Source organism: Temnothorax curvispinosus, unplaced genomic scaffold (assembly GCF_003070985.1).
Source record: "Temnothorax curvispinosus isolate PA1 unplaced genomic scaffold, ASM307098v1 QBEX01012569.1, whole genome shotgun sequence".
NCBI classification, from domain to species: domain Eukaryota; kingdom Metazoa; phylum Arthropoda; class Insecta; order Hymenoptera; family Formicidae; genus Temnothorax; species Temnothorax curvispinosus.
Genome location: NW_020222349.1, coordinates 76,246 through 94,774, shown reverse-complemented (window position 1 = coordinate 94,774; position 18,529 = coordinate 76,246). Strand labels below are relative to the sequence as shown.

The following is an 18,529-nucleotide window of genomic DNA, read 5'->3' as shown; positions in this document are numbered from 1 at the left end:
TTCTAAATTGGAAAAAATATAAATAAACTTGCTTCTATTTAATGTAATATAATTCTTCTGTATGATAAACAATTAATGATTAAACTCAATACATATTAGAACTATAGAAACTGTTAATGAACAATACCGTATTGAACTATTTATATCATAAGATCGATAAAAGAGTAAAAAAGCATTAAAAGACTTTTAAAATAATGTGTCACTTAATCCCTGTTGCCATTTAAGATTGCCATTTAAGAAAGAGTTGCTTTCCCGCTTAGGGGATTAGTTCCAAGTAGGTGAATTTATGACGAAGACCTGTCTCCCTCGCAAATCGACTTATCTCGGAGTTTTTCGGAAAAATCGCTAGATTCTAAAATAATCCTGGTGGACACTTTTCGTTGGGACACCCAATATACCCAATATACCCAATATACCCAAATACCCAATAAAGCAAATTGTAAGTGAGATTTTAACAATATTTTCACAATTAGTTTTCGACAATACGATTTATTGCAACGCATTAATCTATAACGTCTTAAAAAGTCTCGATGTTATGAAAAACTAAAAGGAACATGAGAGATCAGAGAATTTCTCTGATCTGTATCTGAATCACATTTCCGAACGGAGCTATCCTGCAACTAATCCCCATTCCAACTATACCATAAACCTAACCATCTCCACTCCAACTAAGCATCTCATCGTCTTGCAGGCAATTAATATTAATACGGCATAAAAAAGATAAATAAGGCTTTCATATGGTATTTCTCAACAATGGTACATCGAAATAATACGGTGCGAAATAAGTTCTTTGATTACGCTTGACCAATAAGAACCTATCGCAAACGTGTCACGTTTGTATCAACTGGATACTTTCTGGATATCTTGACGAGGGTAGATGTTGGAGGAGACCGAAATTCTCTGTGAAACTGAAGAACCCATAACGCACTGTCAAAGCCATGTGAAAAATTCTCTTCACGAGCGAAACTAAAAAGGATCAACCGGTGAAAATCTCTTTGCAGTTTTCATAACGTCAAAACACGTCTCTTGTAAAATTATAAAAAGTGAGATTTCTATCGGATTTAGCTACACTGAAAAATTATATATCTTAGGTCAAACAAAGACTAATGTGATCAACGAAACCATAATTACTTAGAAGATATTAAACTACAATTTACTAGATAATCTCCTTGTAACTATCACTGCCGCAAATATGTACAAATAATATTGATGTCAAAATAAAATCCTGTGACTATAACTTTAATATAGATTATATAAATCAGTGACTCTATTATTTAAACTTACAATTAGATACAAAAATGATATTTTTCATCATGTATTAATAATACGCCGACGTAATTAAAGTAAAGTAAGGCCTTTTTAAAAGACCTAAGTTGATCTTGTTTCACATTAAAATAACTACTGACACGCTCTTTTATCACAGCGCACAATTAACCAGCTAAAAATGATATTCGTACGCACGAAGTATTTTTCGTAAAAATAAGAGATAAATTCGCGAATATATTATTGGAAAATCTCATGTAAATTATAAAATCGTCAAATATACGTTAAATATGAATACGTATCTCTTTTTCAAATATTATTTTGTATAATTTTCATATTAATTTTCGATGTACCGTGAAAATGGTTTAACAAAAGTCTGTTTCAATCACGTTAATTATTATTAGATATGATGTTCATAATATTACACAATGTACATTTACACGATAAAATCCTTTGAAAATGCAGATATATGAATGTACATTGCTGCAAAATAAATTCATTTAGAAAATTACCATTATCCGATTAATGAAAAACAGAGAAAGGTGACGTAAAAAGTTTTAGTAAAACAAGATATGTGCAATCACGTGAACTGTCACGCAAAATATTGAAAAATATATACATATTTCTCAATTCGAGAAAATTTCAAGTTATATCTAGTATTGAAAAAAGTAGGATATCACCGCAGTTGTCTCCAGGACACAATGCCAGCCATGGAGTGCATTGTAAAAAAATACTTTGACAAATAAAATACACATAAACATGTAATTTTCTTACTAGTATCGTATTTGTCTTATAATATTTATCGCACATATAAGATCGATGCTTTATTTTTGCTCTTGAATAAATTAAAAATCGCTAATGATCAAATCTAAATTTGTACCTAATTTCCATAATAAAATCATAATGTATAGACAGTATAGGTATAATACTATACTATACTGCCATTTAGTTAAACAAAATTCACGGATTTTATTACTATACTATGTATATTCTTACAGATAACTATTCTCCTTCGAATTTCAAGTAAAGTTCATTTTAAGAAATTTTTAAATAGAGACGTGGTTCCAAAAATACACGATATCAAAAATTGCAATAAATGATAATATTGATAATCTTCCTCGATATTTTCACCAAGGAAAAATTGATCCCAAATGTAGTATAAATATATTCCGCGATATATTCTTTAAGAATATTTACTGTTATTCACAAAATTGCCAATTCAGGTCAAAATTGCGTATTATCGGCAGCGATCGATAATGTCAAAAGAATGCTACGATTGAATTTTCGTTAAGGACTAGGGCTCTCGAAGGAAAGTGGAAAATCTGAAATCTTCGCCAAAGAATCGCGTTCGCCAAAGGAAATCTGAAATCTTCAGCGGAAGAGCACGCTACTCCTCGAGTACGCTACAAAATCATTCCCCGCGGCAACGCGGCCTTGACCTCGGCCTACGACAGAAGGTTTCGCAGGCTGCCGTGAAAATTATTTATCGCGCCCTCGGCTCTTCCTACGTGAGCATTCGACAATGAGCGCGATCTCAATTCCAGGATCGATCCGAAGATAAACGCGACATGCACAGAAAATGCCTTGCTACCTCAAGAGAGAAACTGCATCGGGCGAATAAAAGCACGCGAAATATCGGAAACACATACACATGCGTTCAGCCATCTGATGGAAAGCGCTGTCTGTGTACGTTACACTGGAGGTAATCAACGCGATGGAATTTTAAAGACTGATCGCGTTAGGCTTATCGAGAACGAAGTCGCGGCATTGCACTCGAAAGAGAATAAAATTGTGACGATGCGTACAAATGTTGCCCGTTATAGAATATCAAGGGGAAAAAAAAACTTTCGGGTCACGTTGAACGTCAAAATGTCACGAGTTCCATGCATGTGTACATCACCGTATTTCCCTCTGCACGACAGACGGTCGGCAAGCCAAAGAAATAAATTGCAGTTAGCCACGTTCGGGGACGAAAAAAAAAATTCGTGAAAATACGGCCAGAGTATGTGTGAATGTCGCTTTTTTTCCTTTTTTATCAGCGAATGCGCTTCCCTGTTGATCAAGCCCCACAATAACCGCGGTGAGATAACAGTTCTCCAAAGCGGCGAGACATAAAATGTAATTAATATTCATTCCATTTCTACATTTCATAAATATTGTTACTTTTATCCACGTTTCAAGCTCATCATAATTATGATAAAATAATAAAAATGTTACGCCGCACAAAAACTATCAATAATAATTACTGATACATGAACTCCGTTAGCGTTTTAATCAAGCCACGACTTTGAAGATAAGAAAGGTCTGTCGGAAAAGAACTTGGGGATATTTCTGCGGTATAAAATCGGAACTTCTCTCTCAGAGAAGGATACGTCGAATCAATATGCATTGTGAGCTTGTTGTATGCACATTCCACGAAAGGAATCCTTGTTGAAATAGGTCATGATATAAGAGGATCGGTCGAATTTCGAATATCACAGAAAATACATAACCAATGCTCATTAATATGTGACTTGAATATTTCAATAGCAGCACTTACGGGAAACATAACATGTGCACCATGATAACGCATAACAACGCATCATTCTATGCTATAATCTATCCAAAACCGACGTAATTATGCTAATACGATACGTAATATTCATTAGAACAAATAATATTAATACATTATCATTCACGAATGGTTCATACGTTTGTTATCTTACAATTAGTAAACAATAATTTGAAATAATAGCGATATATATACTACTGCCTCCAAGTATCTTTATATGTAGGTATTATTGCTTGTTTTGTATTTATTTTTTATCTGGACGTTTTCTAAAGTCATATTATCTTGTTGTAAAATACAGATTGCATATTCCTATATTTAGAAACTATTTTGGTAAACCAAAATTGAAAATAGTTATGTTTTCCATATGACAATATAATTTTTTAATTAAATTTATGTTTTTTAATGAAGGATTTTATATTTGGTAATAAAATTTTAACTTTGACAAAAAAAAATGATTTTTCAAGTAATCGATATGAGATATAATCATTTATATAAATCCACCATTTTTCTCCTTCCCGTATATTCCACAAATAATACAATCAACGAAAAAAGGATTTTGCTTCAATGATACTCAACTGTTCCAAATTCTTACATTCTTCCGAAGAAAATTAGAATCGTAAGTACTTCGGCACTCTCGAATCTAAATCCGTATCTCATGATCGTATTTCCTTCTTCATTCAAGAACTCCGAACGATAGACGCGTACTTTACATCGCGTTTTCTTTATAATAGTAAGTTCATCACGTTGAATCTTAAAATAACAGCATTGTGAAAAGACGAGAGAGATTCCTAAACTCTAAAAAAAAAATCAGGTAAAATGTCGTAACTGGATTTGACCCTCGTCTGGCAAGGAACTGACCTTGGCATTTTCCGCATTTTCCTTCGCGAAGATAGTATATCCTTCGTTTTATTATCACGCGCGCGTTCACGCGTACACCGCGCCGATTCGCTATCGCGAATCCTTGAACTGATGGAACAGAAAAGCCAGTACGCGCTGCCTCCTAATCCGACTCGGAATTATCTTTGTGCGCAGATGTTCCTTAGACACGGTACTTACAGTGACTCGAAGGACGCGGGGAGAGAATCAAATTTAAACCGAAAACAAATATACGTACGTTATACGACATTATACTTTCGTATAATTCGAGAGGAAGTGCGAAAGCGAGGTGTACAGTAACCCATTATTATCATGTTAATGAGGTACTCCTTGACAAATTTAAAACCGATATTTCAGCTAAACAGTCGAGGAAAATCATCATTTATCATAAATGTCAAATTGTCAATATTAAATATCAATAATGTGTGTTGACAACTGGACACAATTTACACAAATTTGTTGTAGTAGAGATCATTTGAGTTTAAAATAACGATTAAAGTGTTATTTATTTTTTAATGCCTGGAAAAATCGTTTATTTTTCAGTCGTATATTTATTTATATTTGACAGCTATATTGATGTTCCTCGATATTTAAAAAAAGATCAATTTCAAAACTGTCTATACGTATTCATTGCTATTAATGTGCGATTTAAACATGCGATAGAATATTTTCTCTCTAAATTCCTTAATCCCACGAGCATACGGTGAAACCGTATGCAAGTGACATATATGTCACTTTTCCAAAAAGATAATTACGTTGATGATTGCTACGCTTGGGAATTTGAACTACGTAATTACTGGTGCTAATGAATGTCTTTTAGGAAAAAGAACGAACGCAAGACTCCTTGCTTGAGGCGATAAAAAAAGAAACTGTTGACATCATGCACATGTGTAACACTTGAAAGTGCCAAGGTTTACTTCTGTCATTTAAATTTCGGAAAACATTTTCTTTATGTTTACGAATCGCTTAATTTTGATTAATTTTAACAATTAAAATTGCCAGAGTGAAGAATAGTATAATATCATAGCAAACCTTTTAGATGTGTTTCATTCAATCATCGCATATAAAACAAATGTTATATAACAGCGACAATGTATTTATGGATTTATGCCAATTTGCCGTATCCAATATGTCAGTATGTCCGATTTTCACGTAAAATTTTTATTTTTTGTTATGTACGTCTAGTTTACAACACATTTGAATTAATTGGAATATGAAAAATGGTAGAATATTTATTTTTAAAATATGTAAATCATATATTACACCTAAAAAGGTATGCAAATTGTATATTAACCTTTAAAGAACGGGCAAGTTTTTTTCATGACTTTTTATGATTTTTATTTCTAATTTCCATATATTTGTTAAAGTGTTTATACTAAGAAAAATAAACGATCCTCGTGAAGCCTAAAAATAGGCTTCCCGTCCTCTAAATATTTTGAGTACGTCTTTTTACTTGTATATATACAATTTCTCTATATAAAAGATTATTTGAATTAAATTCACATTTAAAATATTGTATAAGCTCGTACAAAACAAATCTTTTGAAGCATTTTTTTTTTTTACTTTCTACTTCTCGAAATCGATTCACAAAAATTTTAAGTACTTATGGACGACAATTTTTAACGCCCATCTAAAGATCAATTTTCATATTTCATTTTGTAATTCGGTAATCATATCCATAATACTCATGCATACTTACATTTACAGATCCGCAAAGTTCTCGATGGCATTATTATTCACTTGAACATATATAAATACCTAATTAGTTATGTTTAATTTTGATAATAAATCCGCAGAATAAATTGATGTTTATTTATATATATATATAAATTCGAATATATATACATATATAATATAATCAGCTATTTTTTTATTTAAAAATGAGGATGACAGTGCCTTTGTAAAAATCGCATACGTGATATTTCATACGTATAATAAAATTTATATTGATAAATATCGATGTGGCAAATTAACAATATTTGTTGTTTTCATAAATGTTATTTCAAATATATAATACGCCTCGCTGAAAGTTTTTTCAGCATTTTATTTTTCAATCTTTATCCTCGTTGAAAACTTTTTAAATGAAAGATCGTTATATAGCATCCCGGCCTTTTATTCATGTTTTCAATATAATGTACTTTATAAAATATATACAACAGAATATAGAACGTATGATAATCTATATTCCGCGTATAAAATCTCAACAAAAAAAATCCTGCAGATTATCGATAAATCTCCTTATCTTCAATATAAATACATACATGAACAAGAATTTGAAATTTCTTTAAATCAGAAATGTCGCTTAAATAAAAGCTCTTTTCAACAACATAATACAGATAGCTCTATTATAATTTTTTTATGTACGTTTAAAGTAGATGCGCGTAATCAAAATATTTTTCTAACGTGTAAATGGTGATTGTTCGTATCTCCAAATTGCGTAAAAATATTTTCTTTTCGTCGACTCTATCTCGACGAGAAATCTGTATACGAATTATCACGTCGTGGAGGAGCGCCACAATTTTTCTAACAATTACCTAATGGAAAGTGCAAAGAGAAATTGAAATATATTGAACCGAGACCTTTCTTTTTACAGGAAGCACTTATCAAAAGATTAGGACCTAATGCACACGCGTTCACCATAGAAATTCCCTCATTCGCCCCACCATCCGTGCAACTGGTACCAGCTAAAGAATACAATGGCCCACCTATAGGTAACAGCTACGACGTCAGAGTTTACGTTGGTGAGTGAAAAAAGCTTGTCGATTTTCTCGGGGTTTATTTCCTCGGTCTCGACGAATGCACGTATGCACTTCGAATAAAAGACAATGGCGTACCGCAACTCGAAGCGAGGTGTAATTACGAACGTTCGTGAACGAAGTAGGAATAATAAATGTATTTACGAACGAAGGGAATGTATTTTCCATCTCCCGGGCACACAATTACGCAGGAATAAGAATTCGAAGCATCTCTATCGAACAACAGAGGACTTTCTGTTCACAGTCGATGGCGTGGATTGAGGCGTGGAAAAAATAAACATTTCTTAATAAATTCCTCATAAAAGATTTTAAAATTTATTTCTGTTCCAAGTATTATATAAAGCCATCTCAAATAGTTCTATAATTAGTTTCTTAGAGTGCTATAGAGTTTCTATTATATAAAAACCTTCACTCTTACAAGAAAACGTGCGGAAGTGTCCCCCTGCTCCGATTTTGATGAGCTTTTAATATGTTGCTTTCTAGACGAAAATAAGGAACACGTATTTTTTTATACGTGCTCATACGCATATTTAGTATGAAATACCCCTTCGAAAAAAATCGGCTTTTCTCTTTCGGGACGAATAAAAAAAAATATATATATATATAAAAGATAGAAAAAATTTTTTTAAACAAAAATCGAATAGTTTGAAGAGCACTTTAGAATAATGACAAAATAAATTTTTTTTATTCTTATTAAAAAATGAAAATTATTTTAAAGTACTCTTCAAACCATTCAACTTTTGTTTAAAAAATTATTTTTCTATCTTTTATAGTTTCAGAGATATTCGGCCCAAAAGCACTACAAAAAATAAGTGTGTTTGACGTGCGTTTAACGTGTGTGGAAATAAAACATAATAGGCTTGTGTTGATATTACACACTGCAACGCACATAAGCGTGTAGTTTCAACATAGTTAGAAGGTGCAATGTACACACTTTCTCGAAGCAATATCAGCAACACGTTAATTCGAACACACATAAAGCGTGTTGAATCAATACGCGCAATACTATTTTATACATATTCTACGATGCGACACACGTTGATAATAACACACGAGTGAAAATAACACGGAAAAAAGTAACACAGTTTAAGCGTGTTAAGGAGGTTGATTGCCGTCTGCCCAACTACAATCACGCAATAATTCCTAAGAAAAAGAATAACTCTTGAATCTAAAAATATATACCAAGTCTTAATTTCTAACATAAATTCAATAGCAATATATTTTTCCCGAAAGATCTGTTCAACTATTCGCGACGATAAATTCGTGAATTGACTCGCGTTTACCATGCACCAGCTTTATATCCCATCGTTAACATTTCGGTGAATTTTAGCGGAACGGGCGGACGAACGATTGCATCGTAAAACCACCGTCAGAATGGGCATTCGAGTGATTCAGCGAGCCAAGAAGCCGCCCTTACCCTCGACGACTATGTACAGTGTGCCTCTCTCTCAAGAACCATCAACTGGCTCGAGAATTCAAGAATCCAAAACAAGAGTGGCGTTAGCGGAAAATGAGATCATTGAGGACGATGGTTGGTCACGATTAACGAGACACGACGTACATTATTAACATAGATTCACTTGTCATTAAACTTCAAGCTCTAGTTACTGCTATTCCCATGTCACATCTATAAGTATATACCTGTATTGTATTGTATTATTTTCTCACTGTGCCTTAATTTGCCGTAAATTTCTGATTTTCAATGGGATGTTGTGACTACTGTAATCACAGTAGTCCGGATTGAGACCTTCAAGACGAGACAGAGCTTGACTTTGAAAGTTCTTGAATAGCACGTATATCGAGTTTGATGTGAATCTACCAAGATACTCCGTATCTTATTCTCTCAGTTAGTAAAACGATCTCATCGCATTTATCGCGGACAGGGAGTACAAATCAGAACAAATGACATATAGAATTTCGCTCTTATTTTCGCAGAGAACGTGGGACCACATGCGGCAGTAGAAAAGCCATTTTTATTAAGTGACGGTCGTGTCAGATTGGAAGCAGGGCTAGATCATTCAATCTACGAGCACGGAGACTCAATCAATGTCCACGTCAATGTTAGCAACAATAGCAGCAAATCAGTAAGGAGAATAAAGGTACATATTGGTTAAAGTACGTACTATTAAAGATATAATCCGTACTTGTTACTACATATCCACGCAAACACATTCATCTTCATTACGCTTCAGGGCGGGAATTTAATCAGAGTTATTCTAAATAACAAGAATTAAGTGTAATATGTGGCACATAAAATATATGTTCTAATATTTCAATTGATAAAATATGAGTGCATGACAAGAAATTCCATTTTATTTATTTAACAACTGTAATGTACAAAACATTCATTTTAATAACAACATACAAAATGATAAATGACAGTTCTTTATCAATAAACTTTATCATAATATACACACACATAAAGATGATCTCTCTATTACAGTTTGTTTTTCATTGCAAAATAATGCATATTATTGCTGTTTCATAAGATTAAGCGCTACAAAAAAATATTTTTTTTTTAATAAATACTACCTGATGTAGCTATAAATTTTTGGCTTTAGATAACGTGAGATAAAATTTGATATTACACGCTTGTGAAAGCGCAAACACCGGAAGAAAAGTCAGAAAATGGATTTTCCTGTCACTCTTTCAAAACAGTGCACTATTCCGCTTTAAACTTTAATTGATTAACTGCAAAAAATAAAAAAAAAACAATCTTTTTCCATCAAAGCAATATTGACATATGGAGGGGTAAAAACCACATTGGTGTAAGTCAAATTTTTAAAAATATTTTCTCGTGTGCATAGATGCACTTTATTTATTGTACAGATTGCATCTATGTACACGATAAAATATTCAAAAAAGTTTGACTTACACCACTATATAGTTTTTACCCCTCCATATATGAAAAAAAGAATTATTCACCTTACGAAGAATTTGTTCACAGGATTTTTCCCTGAATTTTTGCTGAAAACTAAATTTCTTGCAAATTACAGACTAATAGGCAATAGGTACTATGTATCAGCCCTCACTCTTAATTAAATCAGTTAGGACTTAATCAAAAAGCGTTTGCCTCTCCACAATGTGAGAGACTATTTGTCAGCGGCCTGTGATGACCTCACCGTTTTTCCAACAATCGAACAATTAATACAGTATTTTTCTTTCTTGTTTTTCCAAAGCGATCAATCGCAATCGTGCTCATGGGTTAAGTGGAAAATTGTACTCTCCACTTGTGGAACGTCAGCGGATTCCTGCACTCATGATTCGGTAGTTACCGCACGGCAGTCGATATTTCAAAGAACACCGGACGTGAATCCCGCCAATTGTTTCTTTTCCGACGCTCTTTGGAGACCAAATACTAAGATATTCATGACCCGAGGCGTCTACCGGTCTCTCTCCTTATCAGATACACATGCGCTTCGCATCCATTCATTCTTTTCATTTTTTTTTTTTTTTACCGCAATTTCTCATGCATGCAACGTCTGGTGCCGGAATGCAAAAGAGACCGCTCGTAAAAAAACTGATCCTCCTGCGTGACGAGAAGAAAAATAGGCTTAATCATCCGTAAAGGGATCAATCAGCGGTGTTTTTCTACGAGATTTCTACGAGCTCGGCAATAATCGCGAAAGAAATTTCGGACATGCAACGAAAATCACAAAATTGTCCTGGCGTCGCCCTATTTACCCTATTTAATCTAAAATTAAATCTGAAACGTGAAGTCGGGAAAATTGTCGAGATTAATCTAAGACATCTTAAATTGAACTTTTTAATTGCTTCATGCACGTGATGGGTTTTGCCACAAGCTTCAATGAAAATATCTTTAAAAAAAAATAAAATAACAAAATAATTTAATCTAATCTAAACAATCATATTTTGAGAGATCTCTGTGTATACTTTTCCATTTTTCTTTATTTTGTGTCGTTTTTTCTTCAAATTCTCATAAAAGTTATAAGCCTGTATCATTTCATTCCTTCGAACCTTCCGCGCTAGTTACATTAATTTGAAAACGTGTTTACAAATAATTTTAATTAATTAAATTAGAACAAAGCTAACAAGACAAATATTTTTGGTTTCACAAAGTCTCATTTATTAATTAGGGATATATCTAATGGTGCCACTCCCACTTTTCAAATTAACTATCACCTCTCTCGTTGGACTTCCGTAAATTTAATAAACTCGTTAGATCATTTATATCCCACGGGCTCAATGAAACTACCTTAGCATTTTAATAAAAGAACTGTTATATTCATGTATTCAAATTTAATAAGTAGCTTTTTATTAACGCTTTTCGAATAGGCCATCTAAAAAGGAGTGATCTTTCCAATAAGCAATAAGTTCTTGATAATTCAAAACAGTACTTTGTGACCGATAAATCATGCGCAAAATTCGGAAAAACTTGATTTTCCCTTTCTTTTAAAACAATATGTCCTTAAATATTATATAACGAGCATAGAATCAAATATTTTCAAGATGATATAAATATATTTATTACCATCAATCATATTAAGTAGCAATCCCTCGAATAACTATTTATTTTTGTAGTAATAATTTATTGAGCTTAAATACACTAAACAAAACATAAGATTAAATTGAATAATGCCAAACACTCGTACACTTTTTTCTCTCTGTTGCCAACCTTCTCGTTTTCTGTACCTCTTTCAATATCTAGCGGCTGTTACAATAAAGTGAATAATTGTCTCAGGAGAGTTAAACGTCTAGAATTAAACGCTACGCGATAATACAGTGCAGTTAATACCTGCGACGCAAAAGCTGCAAGGGAACGTTATTGATCAAAGAAACTTGATCTTTATAAACAGTGATATATCTCACACTTCGTGAACACTCTAGATCAAAGGCAAATCTCTCGCTCAATGAGAATATAAAGAGAAGCCATTAGTTAAAATAGCAATGAAAAAAGAGATATGGGCAATTCCACGTCAAATCGAACAAGAAATGATCTCGTATTTATTAAATCAATCGAAACTTTTTTCACGTAAGATATAATAAATTAAATAAGATTACAAATTTTTGTTTGTCCAAAATATTTCTTTTTGCAAAAGTTATAAGCAATACAATTTTTGTGAAAAATGAAGAAGTCGTCAACTTTAAAAATTAATATCTCTGGTTATATTTGTTGTATACAATTTCTCTATAGAGAAATCTTAAAAAATGCATTTTAAACTAAGGAGACAATCTTTTTATAAAAATAGTTTAAGTCACAAGAAATTGCAAATTTCAATTATTATAAGATGAAATATTTAATTATTTTTTTCACCAAAGAGTACACTTTAAAAATTTTTTTAAATAATACTGTTTTATTCTCCATCTCATTTTAAAACTATATATATTTTTATTTTATGGGGAAATAACAGATTATATTTTTTATATTTTTTTAATGATTGAAACGCCCACGCTGCGCCATGCTCGCGTCTCTGGCTCGAGCGCGGCGCATTTCTTCGGAAATCTTTTGCAGGAAGAATGTACAGTATGAATGGCATAGTTTATAATGTTATACAAATTACATTTTCATAAAAATTACATTTTTAAAATTGTGCAGTGTACTACTAACTACATGTTTACATTACTAAAATTGCTATTTTGTTGAGCTTTGCACAGAAGATGAAAAGGTAAAACAGCATGACAGACATGTTACAATTCATTCACGCGTGCAAAAATATACTGAAACTATAAACATAATCTACAAACAGCTGAGATCACTTACAGGCTTAAAGACGAAGAGGCTTACTCTACTATAAAAGAGCGCCGAAAGTCTAGACTTATAGGGATTTTCCGGTAAAGATTAGGACACAACACCCGTTACAGAAAATCCTAGCAATTAAGAACGGAAAGGAAAATTAATGGTCAAATTATACAGTACAGTAATGATTTATCTTACCAAAAATACAGCACAATTTTTAAAATGTATAATCTAATATTTATAACAAAAATGTGATTTGTAGAATGTTGATTGTATTCAACATTATAAATTATGTCATTTATACTGTACATTCTTCCAGCAAAAAATTTCCGAAGAAATCGATGCGCCGCACTACTTACAATTAGTTATGTATATTTAAAAAAAAAGTTTCTTGATCGATTTAAAAAATACAAGGTCATTTCTTGTCTGATTTGACGTGGAATTGCCCAGTAAATTGTTATTTTTGCCTTGGAAAATGGCAACCAATATTTTCTAATTTTTTTCAAGTATCGACCATATATGTTTTGTTAAAAAAAAACATTGCTATATTACTTTGAACTAATCAGATATCTATATAGGCACATATGTTTACTTTCATCAAAATATAATGCTCTTTATAATAAATATTTATAATAATGTTCTTTATTTAATTGATTGACAAAATTTTTGTCAAAAATTCAATAAAGAAACTAATGTGTAGGTAATGAATGAAAAAAGGAGTCAATAAGAAATTAAAGCAAAAAGAAATAAAAAATTTTCATACAAGCCTGCGTGAGTAAACCAGTTTATTGAATAAATAAACTGTACATTTTGTGTGCTTGCAAGGTAGAAACAAGAAACATCATGTTCCACATCTAATATTCTTACGTCATGACTACTTGATTACTTGGCCTCCTATGCTCGGTTGCATTTTCACCTACGCTAAATTACTAACGTGAATCGGTGATGGTCTACCACCAAGTGAAACTTTGTAAACAATATAATTTCTGAAAGGAGTAAATATTTGCATAGCAGTCGTGTTTTAGCATAATATTTACATGTCGATAATTACGCAAGACGAAAGTGTTGGAAATATATCGCGCGAATAAACATTGCACTCTTATGCAAATATCACACAATTCAAACGACGGTAACATTCCGAAAATGCGAGACCACGCTTTTATGAATTATATAAACAATGGACAAATTTTCCATTGCCTTTCAAGAAATCCGCTCTGGGTAGCGATCATGTAACTTTTTCCCTAGAGCGGAAACGTGAAAAGTGAAAAATTTCATGTAACTATTTCTTTCTATTGGTATTGAATAGAAAGAGATAAACTTTTCACTTTTCACGTTCCGTCCTAGGGGAAAAGATACATGATCGATCCCCTGATGATTGTTGTAGTAGGGAAAAAAATCGCGGAAAATAACTATTGCATGGAGCCATATGAAATTTCAGCAGCAATTGTTTTCAGCTTTTATCAGCTGATATGTTCCGAAGTATAAAAATGGTTTATATTTCTGCTGGAATATTTTATAACAGAAAATTTTTTCAAAACTTTTTACACGCGATATGTACACAAACTTGTTTTAATTATTCAATAAAAAATCCAGAAGAAGAGAATACTAAAGTCAAAAATATTTAACAATTCCCTGTGTAAGAGAATGTTGATTACTCGACAAATCCCCAGTATATGTATAACTTAGTCCAATTTCAGGACTTCATTTTCACGCTCCTCTCACGATCCCCTTGCGATCTAATAGGTGTCTGTAGTTCGCATCTTACTTAAGGCAAAATTAGCGAATCTAATCCAACTCCCTCGGTATACGACTATGTAAGTGTAACTTGTGTAATAAGACTATACGAATGGATATTAGAGACAAACAGAAACGTTCAAAATGTGCTTCTCCCCTTTATGCTCCACTATTATCCTAGTACGTTAATGTGTTTGAAAGGAAGAAAATGCAGAATATAGAGAGATTTGGATTAAAGAACAATTTAATTCTTATAGTGTCGACGTTTAAAAAAAAAGTCACACTTATTTTATCATTCGTACATAGATTTATTTCATTTTATCGTTTACAATATATTTACACTTATACAAGATTCTACATTTATATACAAAAAAATAAAAATAAATTAATATTTTTATATATAGCTCTAAAAAATGGATCGATAAACACACAGCTAATACAAATCTGTTTCTTTAATATCCCCCTTTATATTTTACTAATGGAAAACACACAGTCACGAAAATCCATAATAGTTATAGTATATACGGAATGAATTAATTTTGAATAGATTCTGTGTATAGTTGACAAACCGCTCACCGCTAATCGAGGCTTAAGAGGAAAGCCTGTCAGGAAAGCGGAGGCTTAAATAGCTGAAATAGCGATCGTTGGCCCAGAATATTGATTAATTCAAAACGTCGATTTCAAAGGAGAACTACCGCATTCCTGTATGTCAGTCTAAGCGTGTGTATTAACAGGCAATTAAAACAGAAGACATTAGTAATATATCTATGTACTATAACATGTGCAAAGCTAATTTAGAAATTTAGCAAGAAATAGTACAGATGACAAGCGTGTGCTAAAATACTACAGGTCGATACCCGATGAACTATACGCGTAAAAATTGCTGTCACCTTAAAATATGTTTTAATCATCGATATCCGCCGAGCCTTCTATATCCCTATAATTTAAATTCTCGCAAAAATCGCTCTTTTTACAAAGATTTGTGCTACAGCTGCAGACACAAGTCTGAGAAGCGTCCCATAACTGCGGTTACACGCATCTGTCTGCTCACTCAAGAATTCATATAGCATTCTATCCGATGTCCAATTAAATATTCTATACATGGGTGAGTAAGTCAATAAGCGTCGTCAACTAGATGAAATAGCTGAGAAGTTAAAAAGAAAATTATAAGTTAACTTCTTTGGAAAAATTTTGGGATTTCGCGAATGGCTAATTTTCTTCCTCTCAAAAAACGTTAAAAGAACAGCAAAATAGATTAAATAAAGATTCTATTAAATCGATTCTTTAACGTATCTTGCCACATCATGAAGAAAAGACAATAACATTATACAAACGACGCAACGGCGATTTTCCCGACGACGGACAGGAATCTACAGGAGCCATTTCCCCACTCAAAGCTATTTGCAAAACCACGAGGAGGAACGTCGAAACTATAATTCAATTTGTTTCGCACACATGCAAGGAGCAAAAGACAAAGAGACGACGACACTGAATTGGATCCGTCTGCGATAATCCGCGTTAATCTGTCCGACATTCCCTTCTTATGAGAACGCTTGCGATACAAATAGAAATCTCCCCCCTTCTCAAGGAGAAAGCAACCCGGGGAAACGCCAAAGGTTACGCCCTGACAGGAAATTGCGTTCGCATCAGGCGCTTTTGAGCTCTACTTCATTAACAGCAATGGAGAACGTTGTTTGAAAATAGGAACACGGTACACCCTGCCGATATTCTGCCCACCGACCAGAAAGGACGGTCGCAACCCCCATGTTAACTTTGTTCCAAAACAGTTAAGCAAACAAACCGACACTCCTTGACCACCAGTAAGTTATACGAATTACATTTCGTAGTCAAATTTAAGTTCGTGGCCGACATATGGACACAACAGACGTCACTGAATAACAATTGACTTTAATAGATGATAATGTATTAATCCGATCGACAAAAATGATCGAGAAGAGGGGTCGCTAAAACAGGAATAATCCTTTTGACATGTTGTTTTAAAGTTTCTGCTCACCAATTTCACGAAGCCCCTCCAAAACCTTTACCTTACATACATGTAATTTTACAAAATTAACTCTTTTTAGAGATATTTTTGCTACAATCAGCGACAAGATGCTGCAATCTTTTCAGGAGAAATCTTTTTAATTAAATTTTACATGTCTCTACTGCTTATTTTGAAATATAAAGAAAAAAATTAACTGGCTTTTCTATAAAATACTTTTTTTTTTAATAAATCGCCTACCTTTATGAATTTATGTATAATAACATAACTATATCATAAAGTATATTTCAATTATTGTTTTAAAAATAAATCAGATCGAATAAACCACGATTGTTCACAATTATAGATAATAATTTAAAAATCACTCCTTTATCCATATTATGTGAGGAAATGTTTGCTTTCCAGGTATTTGTCGTGCAACACGTGGACGTTTGTATGTTCAGCAACGGCAAATTCAAGAATGTCGTGGCCCTTATGTCCTCGCAAGAGGACTGTCCCCTGGGGCCAGGCGGTAATTTGAGGAAGACTTACACTCTCAGGCTTGTTAAGGGCACGACTAAGAACTGGATTGCCTTAGAGGACAGTTACACGAAAACCGGAGCGAGTCTGGCATCGACGGTTACTAACCCTAGGAACAAACCTGATGATAGGAACGTTTATACGATTTACGTATCTTATTACGTGAAGGTACTCTTAAATATGAGAAAAAGGGATATGTAATGAAGATCGCCTATTTTAGAATCGCATCAAACGCGATCTTATTTTAGGAGATAAAGCAATCTTTAGAAACCTGAACCAAGCATTGCAGAAAAAGTATGAAATCTCATATGAGAACAAATTCTGATAAAAAATTGATTAGGTATATGACATATTAGATGCTCCCATTTCGGATAAAAATGATTCTTGACAGCACGTATTCTCATATTTAACGCAATACTATTTTAAGAAAAAGATAAAACATTTTTTTCGTCGATTCATCTCCATTTAATTTAAGCAAATTGACTCACGTTCTGTAATTATCAATCCAAATAATATGTAATACGCGGCTATAAGGTAACGTAAAAAAATATTTCATGAAGATGCCCCAATTTCTTGTTTTCTTTTTAAGGTCAAGCTGTTTATTTCGGCGATGGGCGGTGAAGTATCGTTGAAGCTGCCTTTCACGCTTATGCACAGTAACACGGATCCGGACCTCGTGGGATTCCCATCCCCTATCAAAGAAGCACCGATGGAACTTGGAAAGAGCACGGAGAAATCCGACAGCAGTAGTAGTCGCCGAAATGAGGAAAACAAGCTTGAGGCCATTAAGGAACAAGAATCAACGGTGACCGACGTGGACCTAATAGAACACTGCGAGGAGAGCGACAGCACCTGAGAGCGGGCGCAACGAGACGACGCGATGTCGCGGCAGTATGTTAGAAAAAACAGCGATATGAAACCCATCAAGAATTCGAATCACAAGACCTGCAGACTCGGCATCAGCATTCAACGAGCTTGGTGCTGCTTCAGAAGAGCCTCTTAGTAAACGAATAAATGGAAATCTCGTAGCATCAGATGACGATTGACTGATAGCGTCTTGCTTGAACCATTGTTGTGATTTCTCTCATTTTCTCATAAGAAAATCAATGCAACAATTGCATGAAAAAAAA

General features: G+C 33.2%; 1 protein-coding gene across 7 annotated transcripts in view; it reads left to right on the top strand.

The window, feature by feature from the left end:
• The window catches only part of LOC112462603 (arrestin homolog), a 54,024-nt gene extending 35,495 nt beyond the window's left edge, over positions 1-18,529 (top strand). For all 7 annotated transcript variants that reach the window (XM_025028484.1, XM_025028480.1, XM_025028481.1 and 4 more), the window contains exons 7-11: positions 7,284-7,431; positions 8,777-8,977; positions 9,382-9,545; positions 17,286-17,567; positions 17,989-18,529. In XM_025028484.1, coding sequence (XP_024884252.1) covers positions 7,284-7,431; positions 8,777-8,977; positions 9,382-9,545; positions 17,286-17,567; positions 17,989-18,255 — 1,062 coding nt within the window. In that variant the 3' untranslated portion in view covers positions 18,256-18,529. The remainder of the gene's footprint in view (positions 1-7,283; positions 7,432-8,776; positions 8,978-9,381; positions 9,546-17,285; positions 17,568-17,988) is intronic.